We start from the raw sequence: 19,238 nt of genomic DNA on the forward strand, positions 1-19,238 counted from the left end.
TTCATTCACACACCCGTTCCATGCGTTTATTGCCGGAAACATCCCTTCAGGCTTTTTCGCAGCACAGAAAAAACATTGCAGTGAACACTTTTTGTGTCCGGCAAAAAAGCCTGAAGGGACAGATCCGGCACAAAATGGATGAAACGTATGTCCTTCAGGCACAATCCGGCGCTAATACAACTCTATGGGAAAAAAACGGATCCAGCGTAAAAAAATCCCGGATCCGTTTTTTTCAAAAATTGCCGGATTGTGCCTGAAACAAAGAACCTGATGTGTGAAAGTAGCCTAAGATTTTTTAAAATACTGGGCACTGTGTGCCAATGTGTGACTCATTCATAAGGCATTTTATTGTCCTACAAAAACAATTCCTCTGAGGGTCTAGGCGTTGCCAGTATAACAGAGGGATGAGATTTGTATTTCATATGTGTGTTTGTGCGTTGTCACGAGATTAAATAGAGCTCAATTACTAGTTTTACTGTGGACAGCAAGGTTACTTGATGTGCCCCTCCTGCCCATTCATTATATTTCTTCTGCGGCATCACTTTTTCAATTACTGTTGTGCTGTGACATCAGTAAAATATCACTGAATTATTCCAGTGCTATCTCATCATTGTGTGCATTGTATGGTGACTTTATTATGTGTATTCTGAGCTGTAATGTCACTTTGTGTATAATCATTTGTATTTTATCTGTACTGTTTCATTACTATATGTATATCAGTGTGTATCTATCTATGCATATATACAGTTTTATTACTGTATCCACAGTGAGTAGTTTATCATTACCCTACATTACAAGTGAATTATGGTAATGATGTATGATAAAGAAGAAAAAGAGCCACACTAGTTGATGCACACCAGATGTATTAGAAATGACAGCAAAAAATATAACGATACAAATACAATAAAAACATTTTTAAAAAACTTTTTTCTCTCTTGCAATTATGGTAATGATATGACATTATTCTGCATATTTTTGTACTTTGACATCAGTGTTTGCATGATTCCTGTGCCATAACTTCATTGGAATAATTATCTCTGTGGTATCGCTGTACTGTAATGTACCGTAATTGCATAATGCCTGTAGAGTAGTGTTTCCCAAAGTCCAGTCCTCTCGTGTCCCGCCCCACAACAGATCATGATTTCTGTAATTCCTTAGTAGTACATTAGTGATGGAATTATTTTAATGCCATCAGAAATTGCCACAGCTATTCTCGCCTGTGCAATTCTAAGAAATCCTAAAAACATAATCTGCTGGTGGTCCCAACGACGGTAGTGTGGGAAACACTGGTGTATACCCATGTAATGTTAAAGTGAACCTGTCAACAGGATTGTGCACAGTAGTCTACAGACAGTGTCTTGTGGTTGTTTAATCTGTAGTTGCAGTTTTCAATTAATGATATGCTTGTGCTTAGGGGCGGCCTATGGGAGGTCTTGATGTGGTGCTCTGATTAGGTATTCATGTGTATGGCTTCACGGATGAGAGTATGCATCTGCCGCTCCTGCGCTGTAAATAAATACGGTAATTTAAAAAAAACTGCGTGGGTTCCCCCTTAATTTTGATAACCAGACAGACAAAATTCACAGGAGGGGCTGCAACCCTCATCTGTCAGCTTCAGCAAGGTTGGATTTCAAGAATAGAGGGGTCCCCACTCTATATTTTTTAATTATTTAAATGAATAATTGAAAATAAACGGTGTGGTGTCCCCCCCATTTACAACCAGCCTTGCTAAAGCTCACAGCTGGGGGTTGGTATTCTCAGGCTGGTAAGGGGCCATAGATATTGACCGCACTTGCCACCACTACAGGGCAAGTGGGAAGAGCCGGGCAAAGCGCCAGAATGGGCGCATCTAATAGATGTGCCTTTTCCGGGCAGCTGCGGGCTGCTATTTTTAGGCTGGGGGCTCTATTCTTGATATCCATCCTTGCTGACAGCTGAGGGTTGCAGCCCCCAGCTGTGTGTTTTGACTGGCTGGTTATCAAAAATAAGGGGGAACCCACAACATTTTTTTTAATTACAGTATTTATTTACAGCGCAGAAGCCGCTGATGAATACTCCCATCCGCCGCTCCTGCTGTCACTGTTAATAGCAGCAGCAGGGGTAGGCTGATGGGAGTAATAGTCCCATCAGCCGCCATCTGCTGTCTCTTTTATTACTTAAATGTAACTCATCATTCTACCCTGCTCGCGCCAATCGCCGGCAGAGCAGGGGAGAATGATGAGAGCGATGTTCAGCACCCGGCTCCAGGGAACAGCGCTTACTGTAGCCCTTCTTCCCTGGCGCCCGTCCTTGTGGTACTGATGCGGCACACACATGCCACATGTGTGCCACAAGTATTACACACACAGACACTGACAGCTCCGGTACTGGAAATATCAGGACTTGTGAAATATACCTTATAGCAGGTTTTTATCTTTGGCTGCTGTCACACACTAAAAGACGATTTTTTATTGGAAAGATAGTTCTTGCATCACTATATTTTGAGAGCTATAATTTTTTCATATTTCAGCCTACAGAGTCATGTTATGTCTTGTTTTTTGTGGTACGAGTTGATGTTTTTATTGGTACCATTTTTGGGCACATGACCTTTTTTGATTGCTTTTTATTCCGATTTTTTGGAAGCAGAATGAACAAAAACCAGCAATTCATGAATTTCTTTTGGGGGGGCCGTTTATACTCTTCCATGTGTGGTAAAATTGATAAGGCAGTTTTATTCTTCGGGTTAGTACGATTACAGCAATATATTTTATATTAAAAAATAATTATTTATATCCGTCTTTTTGATTGTTTTTTGCCTTGTTTTTTTATGGTGTTCACTAACTAAAGGGGTTAATTAGTGGTATAGTTTTATAGGTCAGGTCGTTACGGACGCGGCGATAGCAAATATGTGTACTTTTATTGTTTAGATTTTTTTCATTAAAATATATATTGATAGAATAAATATTGATTTTTTTATTATTTATTTAAAAAAAAAATATTTTTACAATTATTTATTTTTTTTTTTTTTTACTTTTTTCTAACTTTTTACTTTGTCCAACTATGGGACAATCATTTTTGCAGGCTTATCGCTTCTATGGCATGCAGATGAAGCAGCATCCTCACCTACTGTATTCTCACCCATCCCTTGTAGATTGTGAGCCCTCGCGGGCAGGGTCCTCACTCCTCCTTTACCAGTTATGACTTGTATTGTTCAAGACTATTGTACTTGTTTTTATTATGTATACCCCTCCTCACTTGTAAAGCGCCATGGAATAAATGGCGCTATAACAATAAATAATAATAATAATAATAATAATAATCTGCATGCCATATAAGCTGTCAGCACTGCAATCCCTGCACACTGACCTGAGAGACTTCCTGACATGCACTGCGCATGATCACCAAGTTTCCTAGCTCTGGTGACCCAGATGTCGTCATGACGACATCGGTCACCATGGCAACATTGGGATGCAAAGGCAGAGGGGCAGTCAGCCCCTGCTCCAGCTTCCGGAATGCTGTGATCGTGTTTGATCACTGCATTTCGGCGGTTAAAGTGCCAGGAACGGTCTGTGACCACTCCTGGCACCTAGTGCCGGGTGCCAGCTGTCAGAATCAGCTGACATCCGGCGGCGATCGGCTGTGATCCCTTAGGCCAGTCTCACACGTCCAGATAATTCCGGTACCGGGAAAAATCGGTACGGGAGTTATCCGTGTCTGTGTGTCCATGAGCTCACGTAGGCCATCCGTGTGGCACACGTGCGGCAGCTGTGTGCCGCCTGGGTACCACACGTGTCATGAATCCCCAATGGCTAGGGATAGCACAGGATTAGCAAAGTATAATAAATATCGGACGAGCTCTAGGGTGATGGAACCTGGGCTGACCGCTGCCCTACGCCTGACAAACGCAACTAGAGATAGCCAGGGAGCGTGCCTACGTTGGTTCTAGACGCCACGCACCAGCCTAAGAGCTAACTAGTACTGCAGAGGAAACAAAGACCTCACTTGCCTCCAGAGGAATTAACCCCAAAGATATAGTTGCCCCCCACAAGTATTGACGGTGAAATGAGAGGAAGGCACACACATAGAGATGATGTATATAGCTTTAGCAAATAGAGGCCCGCTGAAAACTAGAAAGCAGAATGACACAAAAGGGGACTGAGCGGTCAGCAAAAAACCCTAATCAAAAAAACCATCCTGAGATTACAAGAACCCATGTGCCAACTCATGGCACATGGGGAGAACCTCAGTCCACTAGAGCAACCAGCTAACAAAGAGACATTCTAAGCAAGCTGGACAAAAAACCAAACAACTGAAAATCAGCACTTAGCTTATCCTGAAAGATCTGGGAGCAGGTAGGCAGGAACCAAACTGAGCACATCTGAACACATTGATAGCCGGCAAGGGAAATGACAGAAAGGCCAGGTAAAATAGGAAACACCCAGCCTCTGATGGACAGATGGAAACCAAAGGCCGCAACCCACCAAAGTCACCCAGTACCAGCAGTAACCACCAGAGGGAGCCCGCAAACAGAATCCACAACAGTACCCCCCCCTTGAGGAGGGGTCACCGAACCCTCACGAGAACCCCCAGGGCGATCAGGGTGAGCTCTATGGAAGGCGCGGACCAAATCAGTCGCATGAACATCGGAGGCGACCACCCAGGAATTATCCTCCTGACCATAACCCTTCCACTTAACCAAATACTGGAGTTTGCGTCTGGAAACACGAGAATCCAAGATCTTTTCAACAACATACTCCAATTCTCCCTCCACCAGCACCGGAGCAGGAGGCTCGACCGAAGGAACAACAGGCACCTCATACCTCCGCAACAACGACCGATGGAACACATTATGAATAGCGAACGATGCTGGGAGATCCAAACGGAAAGATACAGGGTTAAGAATCTCCGAGATCCTATAAGGACCGATGAACCGAGGCTTGAACTTAGGAGAAGAGACCTTCATAGGGACAAAACGAGAAGACAACCACACCAAGTCCCCAACAAAAAGTCGGGGGCCCACGCGGCGATGGTGATTAGCAAACTGCTTAGTCTTCTCCTGAGATAACTTCAAATTGTCCACCACCTGATTCCAAATGTGATGTAGCCTGTCCACCACCACGTCCACTCCAGGACAATCCGAAGACTCCACCTGACCAGAGGAAAAACGAGGATGAAACCCCGAATTACAAAAAAAAGGAGAGACCAACGTGGCCGAACTAGCCCGATTATTAAGAGCAAATTCGGCCAGTGGCAAAAAAGCAACCCAGTCATCCTGATCAGCAGAAACAAAACACCTCAAATAAGTTTCCAAGGTCTGATTAGTTCGCTCCGTCTGGCCATTCGTCTGAGGATGGAATGCAGACGAGAAAGACAAATCAATGCCCATCTTGGCACAAAACGTCCGCCAAAATCTAGACACAAACTGGGATCCCCTGTCAGAAACGATATTCTCCGGAATCCCATGCAAACGAACCACGTTCTGAAAAAACAAAGGAACCAACTCAGAGGAGGAGGGCAACTTAGGCAAGGGCACCAAATGAACCATCTTAGAAAAGCGGTCACACACAACCCAGATAACGGACATTTTCTGTGAAACCGGGAGATCAGAAATAAAATCCATGGAAATGTGCGTCCAAGGCCTCTTCGGGATGGGCAAGGATAATAACAACCCACTAGCCCGTGAACAGCAAGGCTTAGCTCGAGCACACACTTCACAAGACTGCACAAAGGTACGCACATCCCTAGACAAGGAAGGCCACCAAAAAGACCTGGCCACCAAGTCTCTTGTACCAAATATTCCAGGATGACCAGCCAACACAGAAGAATGGACCTCGGAGATGACTCTACTGGTCCAATCATCCGGAACAAACAGTCTTTCTGGTGGACATCGATCCGGTTTATCCACCTGAAACTCCTGCAATGCGCGTCGCAAGTCTGGGGATACGGCGGACAATATTACCCCATCCCTAAGGACACCAGCAGGCCCAGTGTCTCCAGGAGAGTCAGGCACAAAACTCCTGGAAAGAGCATCTGCCTTCACATTCTTTGAACCTGGCAGGTATGAAACCACGAAATTTAAACGAGAAAAAAATAACGACCAACGAGCCTGTCTAGGATTCAAACGCCTGGCAGACTCAAGGTAAATGAGATTCTTGTGATCAGTCAAGACCACCACGCGATGTTTAGCACCCTCAAGCCAATGACGCCACTCCTCAAATGCCCACTTCATGGCCAAAAGCTCCCGATTACCCACATCATAATTGCGCTCGGCGGGCGAGAATTTTCTAGAGAAGAAAGCACATGGCTTCATCACCGAGCCATTAGAACTTCTCTGTGACAAAACCGCCCCCGCTCCAATCTCGGAAGCATCAACCTCCACCTGGAAAGGAAGTGAAACATCTGGTTGACACAACACAGGAGCAGAAGAAAACCGGCGCTTAAGTTCCCGAAAGGCCTCCACGGCCGTAGGAGACCAATCAGCAACATCAGCACCCTTTTTAGTCAAATCAGTCAAAGGTTTAACAATACTGGAAAAATTAGCAATGAACCGACGATAAAAATTAGCAAACCCCAAGAACTTCTGAAGGCTCTTAACAGATGTAGGTTGTGTCCAGTCACAAATAGCCTGAACCTTAACGGGATCCATCTCAATAGTAGAAGGAGAAAAAATGTACCCCAAAAAAGAAATCTTCTGGACTCCGAAGAGACACTTTGAGCCCTTCACAAACAGAGAATTGGTCCGCAAAACCTGAAACACCTTCCTGACCTGTAGAACATGAGACTCCCAGTCATCAGAAAACACCAAAATATCATCCAAATACACAATCATAAACTAACCAGATATTCACGGAAAATATTGTGCATAAAGGACTGAAAGACTGACGGAGCATTGGAGAGTCCAAAAGGCATTACCAAATACTCAAAATGGCCCTCAGGCGTATTAAATGCGGTTTTCCACTCATCACCCTGTTTTATCCGCACCAGATTATACGCACCACGAAGATCTATTTTAGTGAACCACCTAGCCCCCTTAATGCGAGCAAACAAATCAGTAAATAATGGCAATGGATACTGGTATTTGACTGTAATCTTATTCAGAAGGCGATAATCTATACAAGGCCTCAGGGAACCATCTTTTTTTGCCACGAAAAAAAAACCTGCTCCCAGAGGGGACGAAGATGGACGAATATGTCCCTTTTCCAAGGACTCCTTAATATAATTCCGCATAGCAGTATGCTCTGGCAGTGACAGATTAAATAAACAACCCTTAGGGAACTTACTGCCAGGAATCAATTCTATAGCACAGTCACACTCTCTATGGGGAGGGAGCGAATTGAGCTTAGGCTCCTCAAAAACATCCCTATAATCCGACAAAAACGCAGGGATCTCCGAAGGAGTAGATGAAGCGATAGAAATCGGAGGTGCATCATCATGAACCCCCTGACATCCCCAGCTTAGCACAGACATTGTTTTCCAGTCCAGGACAGGATTATGAGTTTGTAACCATGGCAGACCAAGCACTAGTACATCATGTAAATTATACAGTACAAGGAAGCGAATCACCTCCTGATGAACGGGAGTCATGCGCATGGTCACTTGTGTCCAATACTGCGGTTTATTCATAGCCAATGGTGTAGAATCAATTCCTTTCAGAGGAATAGGAACTTCCAGAGGCTCTAGACTAAAACCGCAGCGTTTAGCAAATGACCAATCCATAAGACTCAGGGCAGCGCCTGAATCCACATAGGCATCGACGGAAATGGAAGACAGTGAAAAAATCAGAGTCACAGACAAAATGAACTTAGACTGCAGAGTATCAATGGCAAAAGATTTATCAACCCTTTTTGTGCGTTTAGAGCATGCTGATATAAAATGAGCTGAATCACCACAATAAAAACACAAACCATTTTTCCGCTTTTAATTTTGCCGTTCACTTCTGGACTGAATTCTATCACATTGCATAGTCTCAGGTGCCTGTTCAGAAGACACCGCCAACTGGTGCACGGGTTTGCGCTCCCGTAAACGCCGATCAATCTGAATGGCCATAGCCATAGACTCATTCAGACCTGTAGGCGCAGGGAACCCCACCATAATATCCTTAATGGCCTCAGAAAGACCATTTCTGAAGTTTGCAGCCAGGGCGCACTCATTCCACTGAGTAAGCACCGACCATTTCCGAAATTTCTGACAATATATTTCCGCTTCATCATGCTCCTGAGAGAGGGCTAATAAAGCCTTTTCAGCCTGAATCTCTAGGTTAGGTTCCTCATAGAGCAATCCCAATGCCAGAAAAAACGCATCCACACTGAGCAATGCAGGATCCCCTGGTGCCAATGCAAATGCCCAATTCTAAGGGTCGCCCCGTAGGAACGATATAACAATCTTGACCTGTTGAGCAGGGTCTCCAGAGGAGCGAGATTTCAAAGAGAGAAACAATTTACAATTGTTCCTGAAATTCAGGAAGGTAGATCTATCTCCAGAAAAACACTCTGGAATAGGAATTCTAGGTTCAGACATGGGAGTGTGAACAACGAAATCCTGTATGTTTTGAACCTTTGCCGCGAGATTACTCAGGCTGGAAGCCAAACTCTGGACATCCATGATAAACAGCTAAGATCAGAGCCATTCAAGGGTTAAGGGGAGGTAAGAAGCAGCTAGACAGCAATTAAGGGCTAGGCAGCAAAACTCTGAAGGGAAAAAAAAAAAATAAAATTTCCCTTGAACACTTCTGTATCTCCTGCTTCAGCCCAAACAATTAACACTTTGTGGCCGGCTATACTGTCATGAATCCCCAATGGCTAGGGATAGCACAGGATTAGCAAAGTATAATAAATATCGGACGAGCTCTAGGATGATGGAACCTGGGCTGACCGCTGCCCTACGCCTGACAAACGCAACTAGAGATAGCGAGGGAGCGTGCCTACGTTGGTTCTAGACGCCACGCACCAGCCTAAGAGCTAACTAGTACTGCAGAGGAAACAAAGACCTCACTTGCCTCCAGAGGAATTAACCCCAAAGATATAGTTGCCCCCCACAAGTATTGACGGTGAAATGAGAGGAAGGCACACACATAGAGATGATGTATATAGCTTTAGCAAATAGAGGCCCGCTGAAAACTAGAAAGCAGAATGACACAAAAGGGGACTGAGCGGTCAGCAAAAAACCCTAATCAAAAAAACCATCCTGAGATTACAAGAACCCATGTGCCAACTCATGGCACATGGGGAGAACCTCAGTCCACTAGAGCAACCAGCTAACAAAGAGACATTCTAAGCAAGCTGGACAAAAAACCAAACAACTGAAAATCAGCACTTAGCTTATCCTGAAAGATCTGGGAGCAGGTAGGCAGGAACCAAACTGAGCACATCTGAACACATTGATAGCCGGCAAGGGAAATGACAGAAAGGCCAGGTAAAATAGGAAACACCCAGCCTCTGATGGACAGATGGAAACCAAAGGCCGCAACCCACCAAAGTCACCCAGTACCAGCAGTAACCACCAGAGGGAGCCCACAAACGGAATCCACAACACACACGGACCGTGCAGGAGAGATAGCGCTAAAGTTTAGCGCTGTCCCCTGCATCGTGCTGAAGCCGCGATTCATATCTTCTGTGCAGCAGCGTTTGCTGTAAAGAAGATATGAATAATCCATTTTTTAGTGGTATTTCGTGTTTAAAATAAAGCTCCATGTCCCCACCCCCTGTGCACCCCCCCCCCCCCCGCTGTTCTGAAAATACTCACCCGGCTCCCTCGTTGGCTGTCGCTGCTTCCTGTCCTGGCCGCACCTTCTACTGTATGCGGTCACGTGGGGCCGCTCATTTACAGTAATGAATATGCGGCTCCACCCCTATGGGAGGTGGAGCCGCATAGTCATGACTGTAATCGGCGGCCCCACGTGACCGCATACAGTAGAAGGTGCGGCCAGGACAGGAAGCAGCGACAGCCAACGAGGGAGCCGGGTGAGTATTTTCAGAACAACGGGGGGGTGCACAGGGGGTGGGGACATGGAGCTTTATTTTAAACACGAAATACCACTAAAAAAATGGATTATTCATATCTTCTTTACAGCAAACGCTGCTGCACAGAAGATATGAATCGCGGCTTCAGCACCATGTGGTGGGGACAGAGCTTACTGGAGCGCTGTCTCCTGCACGGCACACGGAGAACGTCCGTGTGCGGTACGTGTTTTACACGGACCCATTGACTTTAATGGGTCTGTGTAATACGTGCGCTCCCACGAACACTGACATGTCTCCGTGTTTGGCACACGGAGACACGGTCCGCAAAAAATCAATGACATCTGCACAGATGCATTGATTTTAATGTGTCTACGTGTGTCAGTGGCTCCGGTACGTGAGGAAACTGTCACCTCACGTACCGGAGCCACTGACGTGTGAAACCGGCCTTAGACGTACTTTTACATCCATGGTCAAATTGGCCCGGGTCACATGGACGGAATAGTACGTATGAGGTCAGAAAGGGGTTAATAGCAATTTTAATAAAACACTACAAAAAAACCTGTGAAATCCCTGTCAAAATGATCCCAGTTTAGAGTTGAGCTAGAATCCAGACGAAATGTTGGTAATTTGAAGCCACTGGGCCAGTGCCCTGCTAACCTTTTTGTTCAACTCAAGTCCAGTTACATCATGAACAGTGCATAAACTATTGGTATTTCACTACTTACAAGTATAAAGTAAGTGCCTAGTTGGTGAAATTGCAGCATTAGTACTCATCTGACTCAATTTCTTTCCTTTACCTGCAGTGATCTGAGTATGAACAATATAACCAAGCTGCCCCCTGGCACCCTGCACACCTTGCATTATCTTGAGGAGCTGTAAGTATGTTTTCCATATTTTTACAATGCTTTGGACCCATAGTCCTGTATTTGCTATGGAAATGAGATACAGCATTTCAGAAACTGTCAGCACTGACATGATCAGCAGACACATTGGAAACATTTGTTTGAAAACAAAAATCCATCTGATTTGTAGAGAGAAGAAATACACAAGGGACAGGACTATAGGTTTTTGCAAGCGGTGGCTAAATCATGCAAATATAAAGTTTAAAACCTATGCTGGAAAGTTTCTTGGAAATACTTAAGCAGCAGGATATTAAAAATTTCAGGGCTTCTCATGTTTATTAAAATAGACAGTAAAGTTATAATGAAAAACGTTTGTTTGGGTTTGATTATGTCATGAACATTGAAACGTGAGTTTTATTACAGCATAACTCAAACTAATTTCTTTTAATAAAAAAAAAATACTCTCTATAAATATGACTTCAGGAGAGTTAGATGCTAATTTTATATAGATCCACATACATACTGTATTCTTGTGTTGTGACTAATTTTCAGGTTTGCAGTGTGAAGTATATAATATACAGTCACGGACGAAAGTGTTGGCACCCTTGAAACTGCTCTAGAAAATTACGTATTTCTCTCAGAAAATGATAGCAGTTAGGCCTCTTTCACACGTCAGTGTCTCCGGTATGTGTAGTGACAGTTTTCTCACGTACCGGAGACACTGACACACGTAGACCCATTTAAATGAATGGGTCTATGCACATGTGCGTGTTTTCACACGGACCGTATGTCCGTGCTGAAAACACGTAGACATGTCCGTTTTTTACCGGCAGCACGGACCATACTACGGTCAGCACACGTGCACACGGAGAACAGTGTGCACTCTCCTCCGTGTGCACGTACCGCCCGCAGGAGAGACAGCGCTACACTAAGTGCTGTCCCCCCAGCTGTGGTGCTGAAGGCGGAATTCATCTCTTCTCCCCCGCCGGAGAGAAGAGATGAAAGATCAAGTTTTTTTTTGTTTGTTTTTTTTTAATAAATTTTGCATGTGCCCCCCGCCTCCCCCCTCAGTGCGCCGCCTGCCCCCTTGCCGCAGAAATACTCACCTAGCTCCCGCGATGTCTCCTCTGTCCTCTCAGCGCTGGCAGCTTCTCCTGTGTGAGCGGTCACGTGGGACCGCTCTTTATAGTCAGGGAATATTCCCTGACTGTAATGAGCGGTACCACGTGACCGCTCACACAAGAGAAGCTGCCAACGCGGAGAGGACAGAGGAGACATCGAGGGAGCTAGGTGAGTATTTCTGCGGCAAGGGGCCAGGCGGCGCACTGAGGGGGGAGGCGGGGGGGCACATGCAAAATTTATTTAAAAAAAAAAAAAAAACTTGATCTTTCATCTCTTCTCTCCAACGAACGCTGGGGGAGAAGAGATGAATTCTGCCTTCAGCACCACATGCGGGGGGGGACAGCGCTTACTGTAGCGCTGTCTCTCCTGCACGGTCCGTGTGGTCCTCAGGCGGCACACGGGCGGCACACGGATGCCGCACGTGTGCCACACTGATGTGCCACTTGAGCACACGGACATACGGACACGGATATCTCCGGTACTGGTTTTTCCGGTACCGGAAATATCAGGACGTGTGAAAGAGGCCTTACACATGTTTTGTCATGCATGTTTATTTCCTTTGTGTGTATTGGAACAACACAAGAAAACAGAAAAAAAAGGCAAATTGAACATAATTTCACACGAAACCCCCAAAATGGTCCAGACAAAATTGTTGACACCTTTCTAAAAATGTAGACAACTTTGTTTTAAGCATGCGATGCTCTTTCAAACTCACCTGTGGGAAGTGACAGGTGTGGGCAACATGAAAATCACACCTGAAATCAGATAAAAAGGGGAGAAGTTGACTAAATATTTGCAATGTTTGTCTAAGGCTATGTGCACACTTTGCGGGGTCCTCTGCAGGTTCTCCCGCAGCGGATTTGATAAATCTGCAGGGCAAAACCGCTGCGGTTATCCCTGCAGATTTATCGCGGTTAGTTTTGTGGTTTCCGCTGCGGGTTTACTCCTATACTATTGATGCTGCATATGCAGCAATATGCAGCATCAATAATAATGTTAAAAATAATAAAAAAATGGTTATACTCACCCTCTGACGTTGCGATCTCCTCGGCGCTGCACGCGGCGGTCTGGTTCCAAAGATGCTGTGCGAGAAGGACCTTCGTGACGTCACGGTCATGTGACCGCGACGTCACCGCAGGTCCCGCTCGCACAGCAACCCTGAGACCGGAAAGCCGCGTGCAGCGCTGAGAGGTAAGTATATCATTATTTTTTATTTTAATTCTTTTTTTTTAACACTAATATGGTTCCCAGGGCATGGAGGAGAGTCTCCTCTCCTCCACCCCGGGTACCATCTGCACATGATCCGCTTACTTCCCGCATCGTGGGCACAGCCCCATGCGGGAAGTTAGCGGATCAATGCATTCCTATGTGTGCAGAATCGCAGCGATTCTGCACAAAGAAGTGACATGCTGCGGAATGTAAACCGCTGCGTTTCTGCGCGGTTTTTCCCGCAGCATGTGCACAGCGGATTGCGGTTTCCATAGGGTTTACATGTAAATGTAAACGCTATGGAAACTGCTGCGGACCCGCAGCATCAAAATCGCTGCAGATCCGCGGTAAAACCCGCAAAGTGTGAACATGGCCTAAGTGTGCCACATTAAGAATGGAGAGCAGAAACAGAAAGAGAGAAAACTGTCTGCGGACTTGGGAACCAAAATTCTTGAAAAATATCAACAATTTCAAGGTTACAAGTCCATCTCCAGAGATCTTGATGTTCCTTTGTCCACTGTGCACAACATAATCAAGACGTTTACAACCCATGGCAGTGTAGTTAATCACACTGGACGAGGATTGCAGTCAAATTTATGAAAGATTACAACACATGATAGTCCCGATGATGGATAAGCAGACCCAATCAAGTTCCAAAGAAATTCAATCTGTCCTGCAGGCTCAGGGTGCAGCAGTGTCAGTGTCAACATTCTATGGCAGGTGACCCAGGAGGACCCCACTGCTGAAACAGAGAAATAAAAAATCTTGACTGCAGTTTGACAAAATGTGAGTAAACTAAAATCCTTATGGGAAAGCTTCTTGTGGACAGATGAGACCAAGATAGATCTTTTTGGTAAAGCAAATCATTCTGTTTCTCAAAAATGGATTGAGGCATACAAAGAAAAGAACACAGTACCTACAGTCAAATATGGTGGTGGTTCAAAGATGTTTTGGGGTTGTATTGCTGCCTCAGGCAGTGGGTGCCTTGACTGTGTGCAAGGCATCATGAAATCTGAAGATTACCAAATGATTTTGGGTCATTCTGTAGTGCCCAGCAAGACAATCACCCCAAACATACTTCAAGAAGCAGGCATAAATGGATGACATAAAGCGCTGGATAGTTCTGAAATGGCCAGCAATGGGTCTGGATCTAAATCCCATTGAACTCCTGTAGAGAGATCTTAAAATTGCTGTTGCCTAGGCCATCTTTATGTAGAGCAAAAATTATTTTTTCAGATGCTCAGAGAGTTCTTTGCAGTGAGGTGCCATGTTGAACTTCCAGTGAACAGTATGAAAAAGTGTGAGAGTGACAGCACCAAATGTAACATACCAGCTCCTCATTCATAGCAAAGACCTTGTAACACTGAAGAGTCACGTGACATCAGGGTGGGAAAATGGCTGATTGGGCATAATTATTTAAATTTGTTTGGTGATCTAAAACATTTACCGTAAGTGTGAGAAACATGCAAAGGAATAGGAAATCAGGAAGGGGAAAACTTTTTCAGACAACTGTGTGTAGATAGATAGATAGATAGATAGATAGATAGATAGATAGATAGATAGATAGATAGATAGATAGATAGATAGATAGATAGATAGATAGATACAGAGATAATGTAAATATTTTATTTTCATGGGACCACACTGATCTTTCTCAGAATCATCCTCACCCCACCATGCGAGATCTTACATGGAGCCCCAGACCGGGGAAGATTGACAATCATCTTGTGTTTCTTCCATTTTCTAATAATTGGCTGAAGGGAGACCAATTTCTTCCACACTTTTTATACACTTTCGAGATATAGTGTCTCTAAACCAGAGCTACACTTTGACTTTGAACTAGTTTATACTGGCATTTATTTCTCAACGATGCCAGCTTTGTTTTACTGGCATAGATTGGGTGTTGGAATGTGGCACAAGTGAATTTGATTCTTTAAGGTTATTCACCCGCATAGTAAAATGTCAACGTTACTTCTAACCAATCTTCTTGTAAATGACAAATGGTAGAATTTATAAAGTAAAAGTGGACCAAACACACAAATCCGTGCGACCCATCATGACAATGGAAGGATGGAAAACAAAATAAATTACCTGCTTAATTTCTGTGAATGACACATCCATTTTTTCCTAGTACCAGTTTATATATTTCATCCCATAGTGTTTCTTCAGCTACCTATACTCTAAAGCTGGATTTGCACAAAAAGATTTTGGATCAGTTTTAAAGGGACTCTGTCACCTGAATTTGGCGGGCTATGTAAATGCCCTGTGTCCGGTCCGATGGACGGTGTATCCTCTTCTTTCATTCACCCCTTCCTTTCCCGCGGTCCACAATATTTTCTTGAATTTGAGTAGGTTTCCTCCGTAGTTCACGCGTGCACAATGCAATCTTGCCTTGCGCACGCGCAGTATGCTTTGCCCAACTGCGGGCAAAGCCGAAAAGCATTACTGCGCATGCGCTGGCACACTATGTCCCAGAAGTATTTTGCTGTGTTCTGGGACATAGTGCGGCGGCGCATGAACTACGGAGGAAACCTACTCAAATTCAAGAAAATATTGTGGACCGTGAGAAATGAAGGGGTGAATGAAAGAAGATGAAAAACCGCCCATCGGACCGGACACAGGGCATTTACACAGCCCGCCAAATTCAGGTGACAGAGTCCCTTTAATATCTTGATCTGAGCTGGCCATTTGCACACAAATATTTTAGATGGATAACACAAATTTCTACAGAAAAAAATCTTCCCATTTTTCTCAGTAGTAGTAGCAGTAGTATTAGTAGTAGTAGCAGTAGTAGCGGCAGCGTAGCTGGTTCAGTCACCGTTCTGGGTATGCAGAGTGGCGGCTGTAACTGCTCCCCCAGCCCTGACTGACAGCCAACCCCAATGCTGAGCCACTGTCGTTCAGGGCCAGAGTGTCGTTACAGCCGCCGCTCTGTATAATCAAAGTAGTGACTGAACAAGCGCCGGCACCGCCCCCATAACTGAAACCGAAATGCTACATGGGGGAATAAAGTTAATTTTCTCCCCGCAAGTGTGGGCGCCGGGCAGATTAGTAACGCTATTAGCCTGCGGATTAACCCCATATCTACAGGTTAATAACATTTTGTCTGATGACAGGTTCCCTTTAAACAAATAATATGTCGAAAAGATAGCCAAAAAAAACCAGTGAATGAGGCCGAAAACCAAATAAGGTTATACAGTATAGCATCAGCGTTCCTACAGTCAGTTTAGAAATATCCTTGACAGTTATTCTTCTCGTGTCAAGTCTGTGAGAGATGATGGCATATAAGGTTGTGTAAACACATTATTATCTTTTGAAACCTTGATTTATTTTCTTCTGTACTAACATGGAAGATTTGTTTTTGACATATGGATATGGAACAAATGGGGACAGTTTCATACAACTGAAATGCTTATTGATCTACTTTACCAAAATAGTATAACATGTTTACAGAAATATCAACTATGTACATTTATCTACTGTATAATACTGATTAATGAAGCAAAATAAAGTACAAGGATTTTTTCACTCGTTGCGTTTTCGCTGCTTTTTTTCTTCAGGCAAAACCTGATCTTTTGGCAGGAAGGAAGATGCTTACAAAAAGCAGATTTTGCTGCGTTTGTGCTGCAATTTTGTTGTCTCTTATGGATTCCAGTGCCCCTCAATATTTCATGATGCAACTTCCTCAGGTTTTGGCACCAAAAACACAGCAAAACCTGATACCTGTGTTTTTTTCGGTGTTTTTGCACTTACTGATTGCTTTCTATGGGCGAATAAATGCAGGAAAAATGCTGAAAGAAGTGACATGCTGCAGTTTTAAAAAACACAGCAGTTTTCCAGATCAGTCAGGAAAAAAAAACAAGGTGTCTGCCTCAGATTTCTGAAATTTTATACTTTTGCTGGTACTATAAAACACAACTGAAATTTTGCATTAAAAAACGCAGCAAAAATGAAATGTGTGGACATAGCATAAAGCTTAAAATTATATTTTGAGAAACATGTCTTGATGATTAAGTTTAAATGTCATTGTACAGCCACTCTCAGCCATATAGCATTAGCAATGATGTAATAGAATGTTTTATGAGAACTGTTCAGGAAATGCAGAATTTGAAACTCCCTCAGCATGTTCTGGTTCAGACAGATTATCAGAATGCATCTTGTCTTGACCAAGGAATCAATCTTGGTTAAATACATTTTTATGTATTTAAAGCAACGAGCCTGATCTTATAATTCATTTAGCATAAGAAATTCAGCTGCAATGTCCTTGTTAACACATTCTCCTGTGCTAATGAGAAGATCACTAAAATTATGTAAACAAGTAATTTTGTAGCTGGGCTGAAATTCAGTGGACATGGGGTTTCTGTCATTAAGTTAATTATTATGGCAAGGACTGACTTTGCGACTGTTTTTGCAATGCATTTGATCTTTCTTCATAACAATCTAGCGTTAATGTACGGTAAATTGCCATAATAAAAACTGAATTTGAAAACTGTGAAAAACAAAATTTGTGTCAGTCTCAAAACATTTGGCCACTACTATAGTTGCAGCATAGACATCACTTCAAAATCACTGCGTGCCTTCTACATGAACATCATCATGGAGTGCATTTATTGACTGTAGCCATCATGTGATGTTGTGGTGCAAGCTCTGCAGCAATTTAGACATAGACCAGATCAAGAGCGCAGACTTGTCACTGGGGCAAGTACTGCAGAACTTGTAATTTTTATCATAACCAAATTCAAATTGGAAGCAAAAAGGCCCATGTAAAGTTAGAGTAAACTTTATTCACCCTTTCCCCTGCTTTGATGTGGGATCCGGTGGTGAGCCCACATCAAAGCCGCGACATGTCAGCTGTTTTGAGCAGCTGACATGTGCGCGCAATAGCAGCGAGTGGAATCGCGATCCACCCGCCGCTATTAACTAGTTAAATGCCGCTGTCAAACGCTGACAGTGGCATTTAACTACCGCTTCCGGCTGCGTGGCCGGAAATGCGCGCATCGCCGACACCCGTCACATGATCGGGGGTCAGCGATGCGTCAGGATAGTAACCATAGAGGTCCTAGAGACCTCTATGGTTACTGATGCCGGTTTGCTGTGAGCGCCACCCTGTGGTCGGCGCTCATAGCAAGCCTGTAATTCAGCTACATAGCAGCGATCTGATGAGCAGAGCCGATCAGGCTATGCCAGCTTCTAGCATCCCATGGAGGCTATTGAAGCATGGCAAAAGTAAAAAAAAAAAAAAATGTTTAAAAAAAATGAAATAAATAAAAAAAATATAAAAGTTTAAATCACCCCCCTTTCGCCCCATTCAAAATAAAACAATACAAATAAAATCAAATATACACATATTTGGTATCGCCGTGTTCAGAATTGCCCGATCTATCAATAAAAAGAAGGATTAACCTAATCGCTAAACGGCATAGCGAGAAAAATTTTGAAACGCCAAAATTACGTTTTTTTTGGTCGCTGCGACATTGCATTAAAATGCAATAACGGGCGATCAAAAGAATGTATCTGCACCAAAATGGTATCACTAAAAACGTCAGCTCGGCACGCAAAAAATAAGCCCTCACCCGACCCCAGATCATGAAAAATGGAAACGGAAAATGGTGCAATTTTTTTTTTTTTTGCAAAGTTTGGAATTTTTTTTCACCACTTAGATAAAAAAGAACCTAGATATGTTTGGTATCTATGAACTCGTAATGACATGGAGAATCATGACGGCAGGTCAGTTTTAGCATTTAGTGAACCTAGCAAAAAATCCAAGCAAAAAACACGCATTGGATTGCACTTTTTTTGCAATTTCACCGCTCTTGGAATTTTTTTTCCCATTTTCTAGTACACGTCATGGTAAAACCAATGATGTCGTTCAAAAGTACAACTCGTCCCGCAAAAAATAAGCCCTCACATGGCCATATTGACAGAAAAATAAAAAAGTTATGGCTCTAGGAAGGAGGGAAGTGAAAAACGAACTTGGAAAACGGAAAATCCAAAGGTCATGAAGGGGTTAATATTCTAAGTGAGACATGCATGCTAAAATCAGAAAAAAGGAGAGTGAAAACACAGAACTCCAGGACAATCCAACAATACAATGAAATAATTAATATCTGACAGTCATAAATATAAT

At 43.6% G+C, this 19,238-nt stretch overlaps 1 protein-coding gene across 1 annotated transcript in view; it reads left to right on the top strand.

Moving 5' to 3' along the window:
• The window catches only part of LGR5 (leucine rich repeat containing G protein-coupled receptor 5), a 299,962-nt gene that overhangs the window by 138,358 nt on the left and 142,366 nt on the right, over positions 1 to 19,238 (top strand). Inside the window, exon 2 of the mRNA XM_077265282.1 lies at positions 10,742 to 10,813. Coding sequence (XP_077121397.1) covers positions 10,742 to 10,813 — 72 coding nt within the window. The remainder of the gene's footprint in view (positions 1 to 10,741; positions 10,814 to 19,238) is intronic.

The sequence above is a fragment of the Ranitomeya variabilis genome, chromosome 5, assembly GCF_051348905.1.
Source record: "Ranitomeya variabilis isolate aRanVar5 chromosome 5, aRanVar5.hap1, whole genome shotgun sequence".
Lineage (NCBI taxonomy): Eukaryota > Metazoa > Chordata > Amphibia > Anura > Dendrobatidae > Ranitomeya > Ranitomeya variabilis.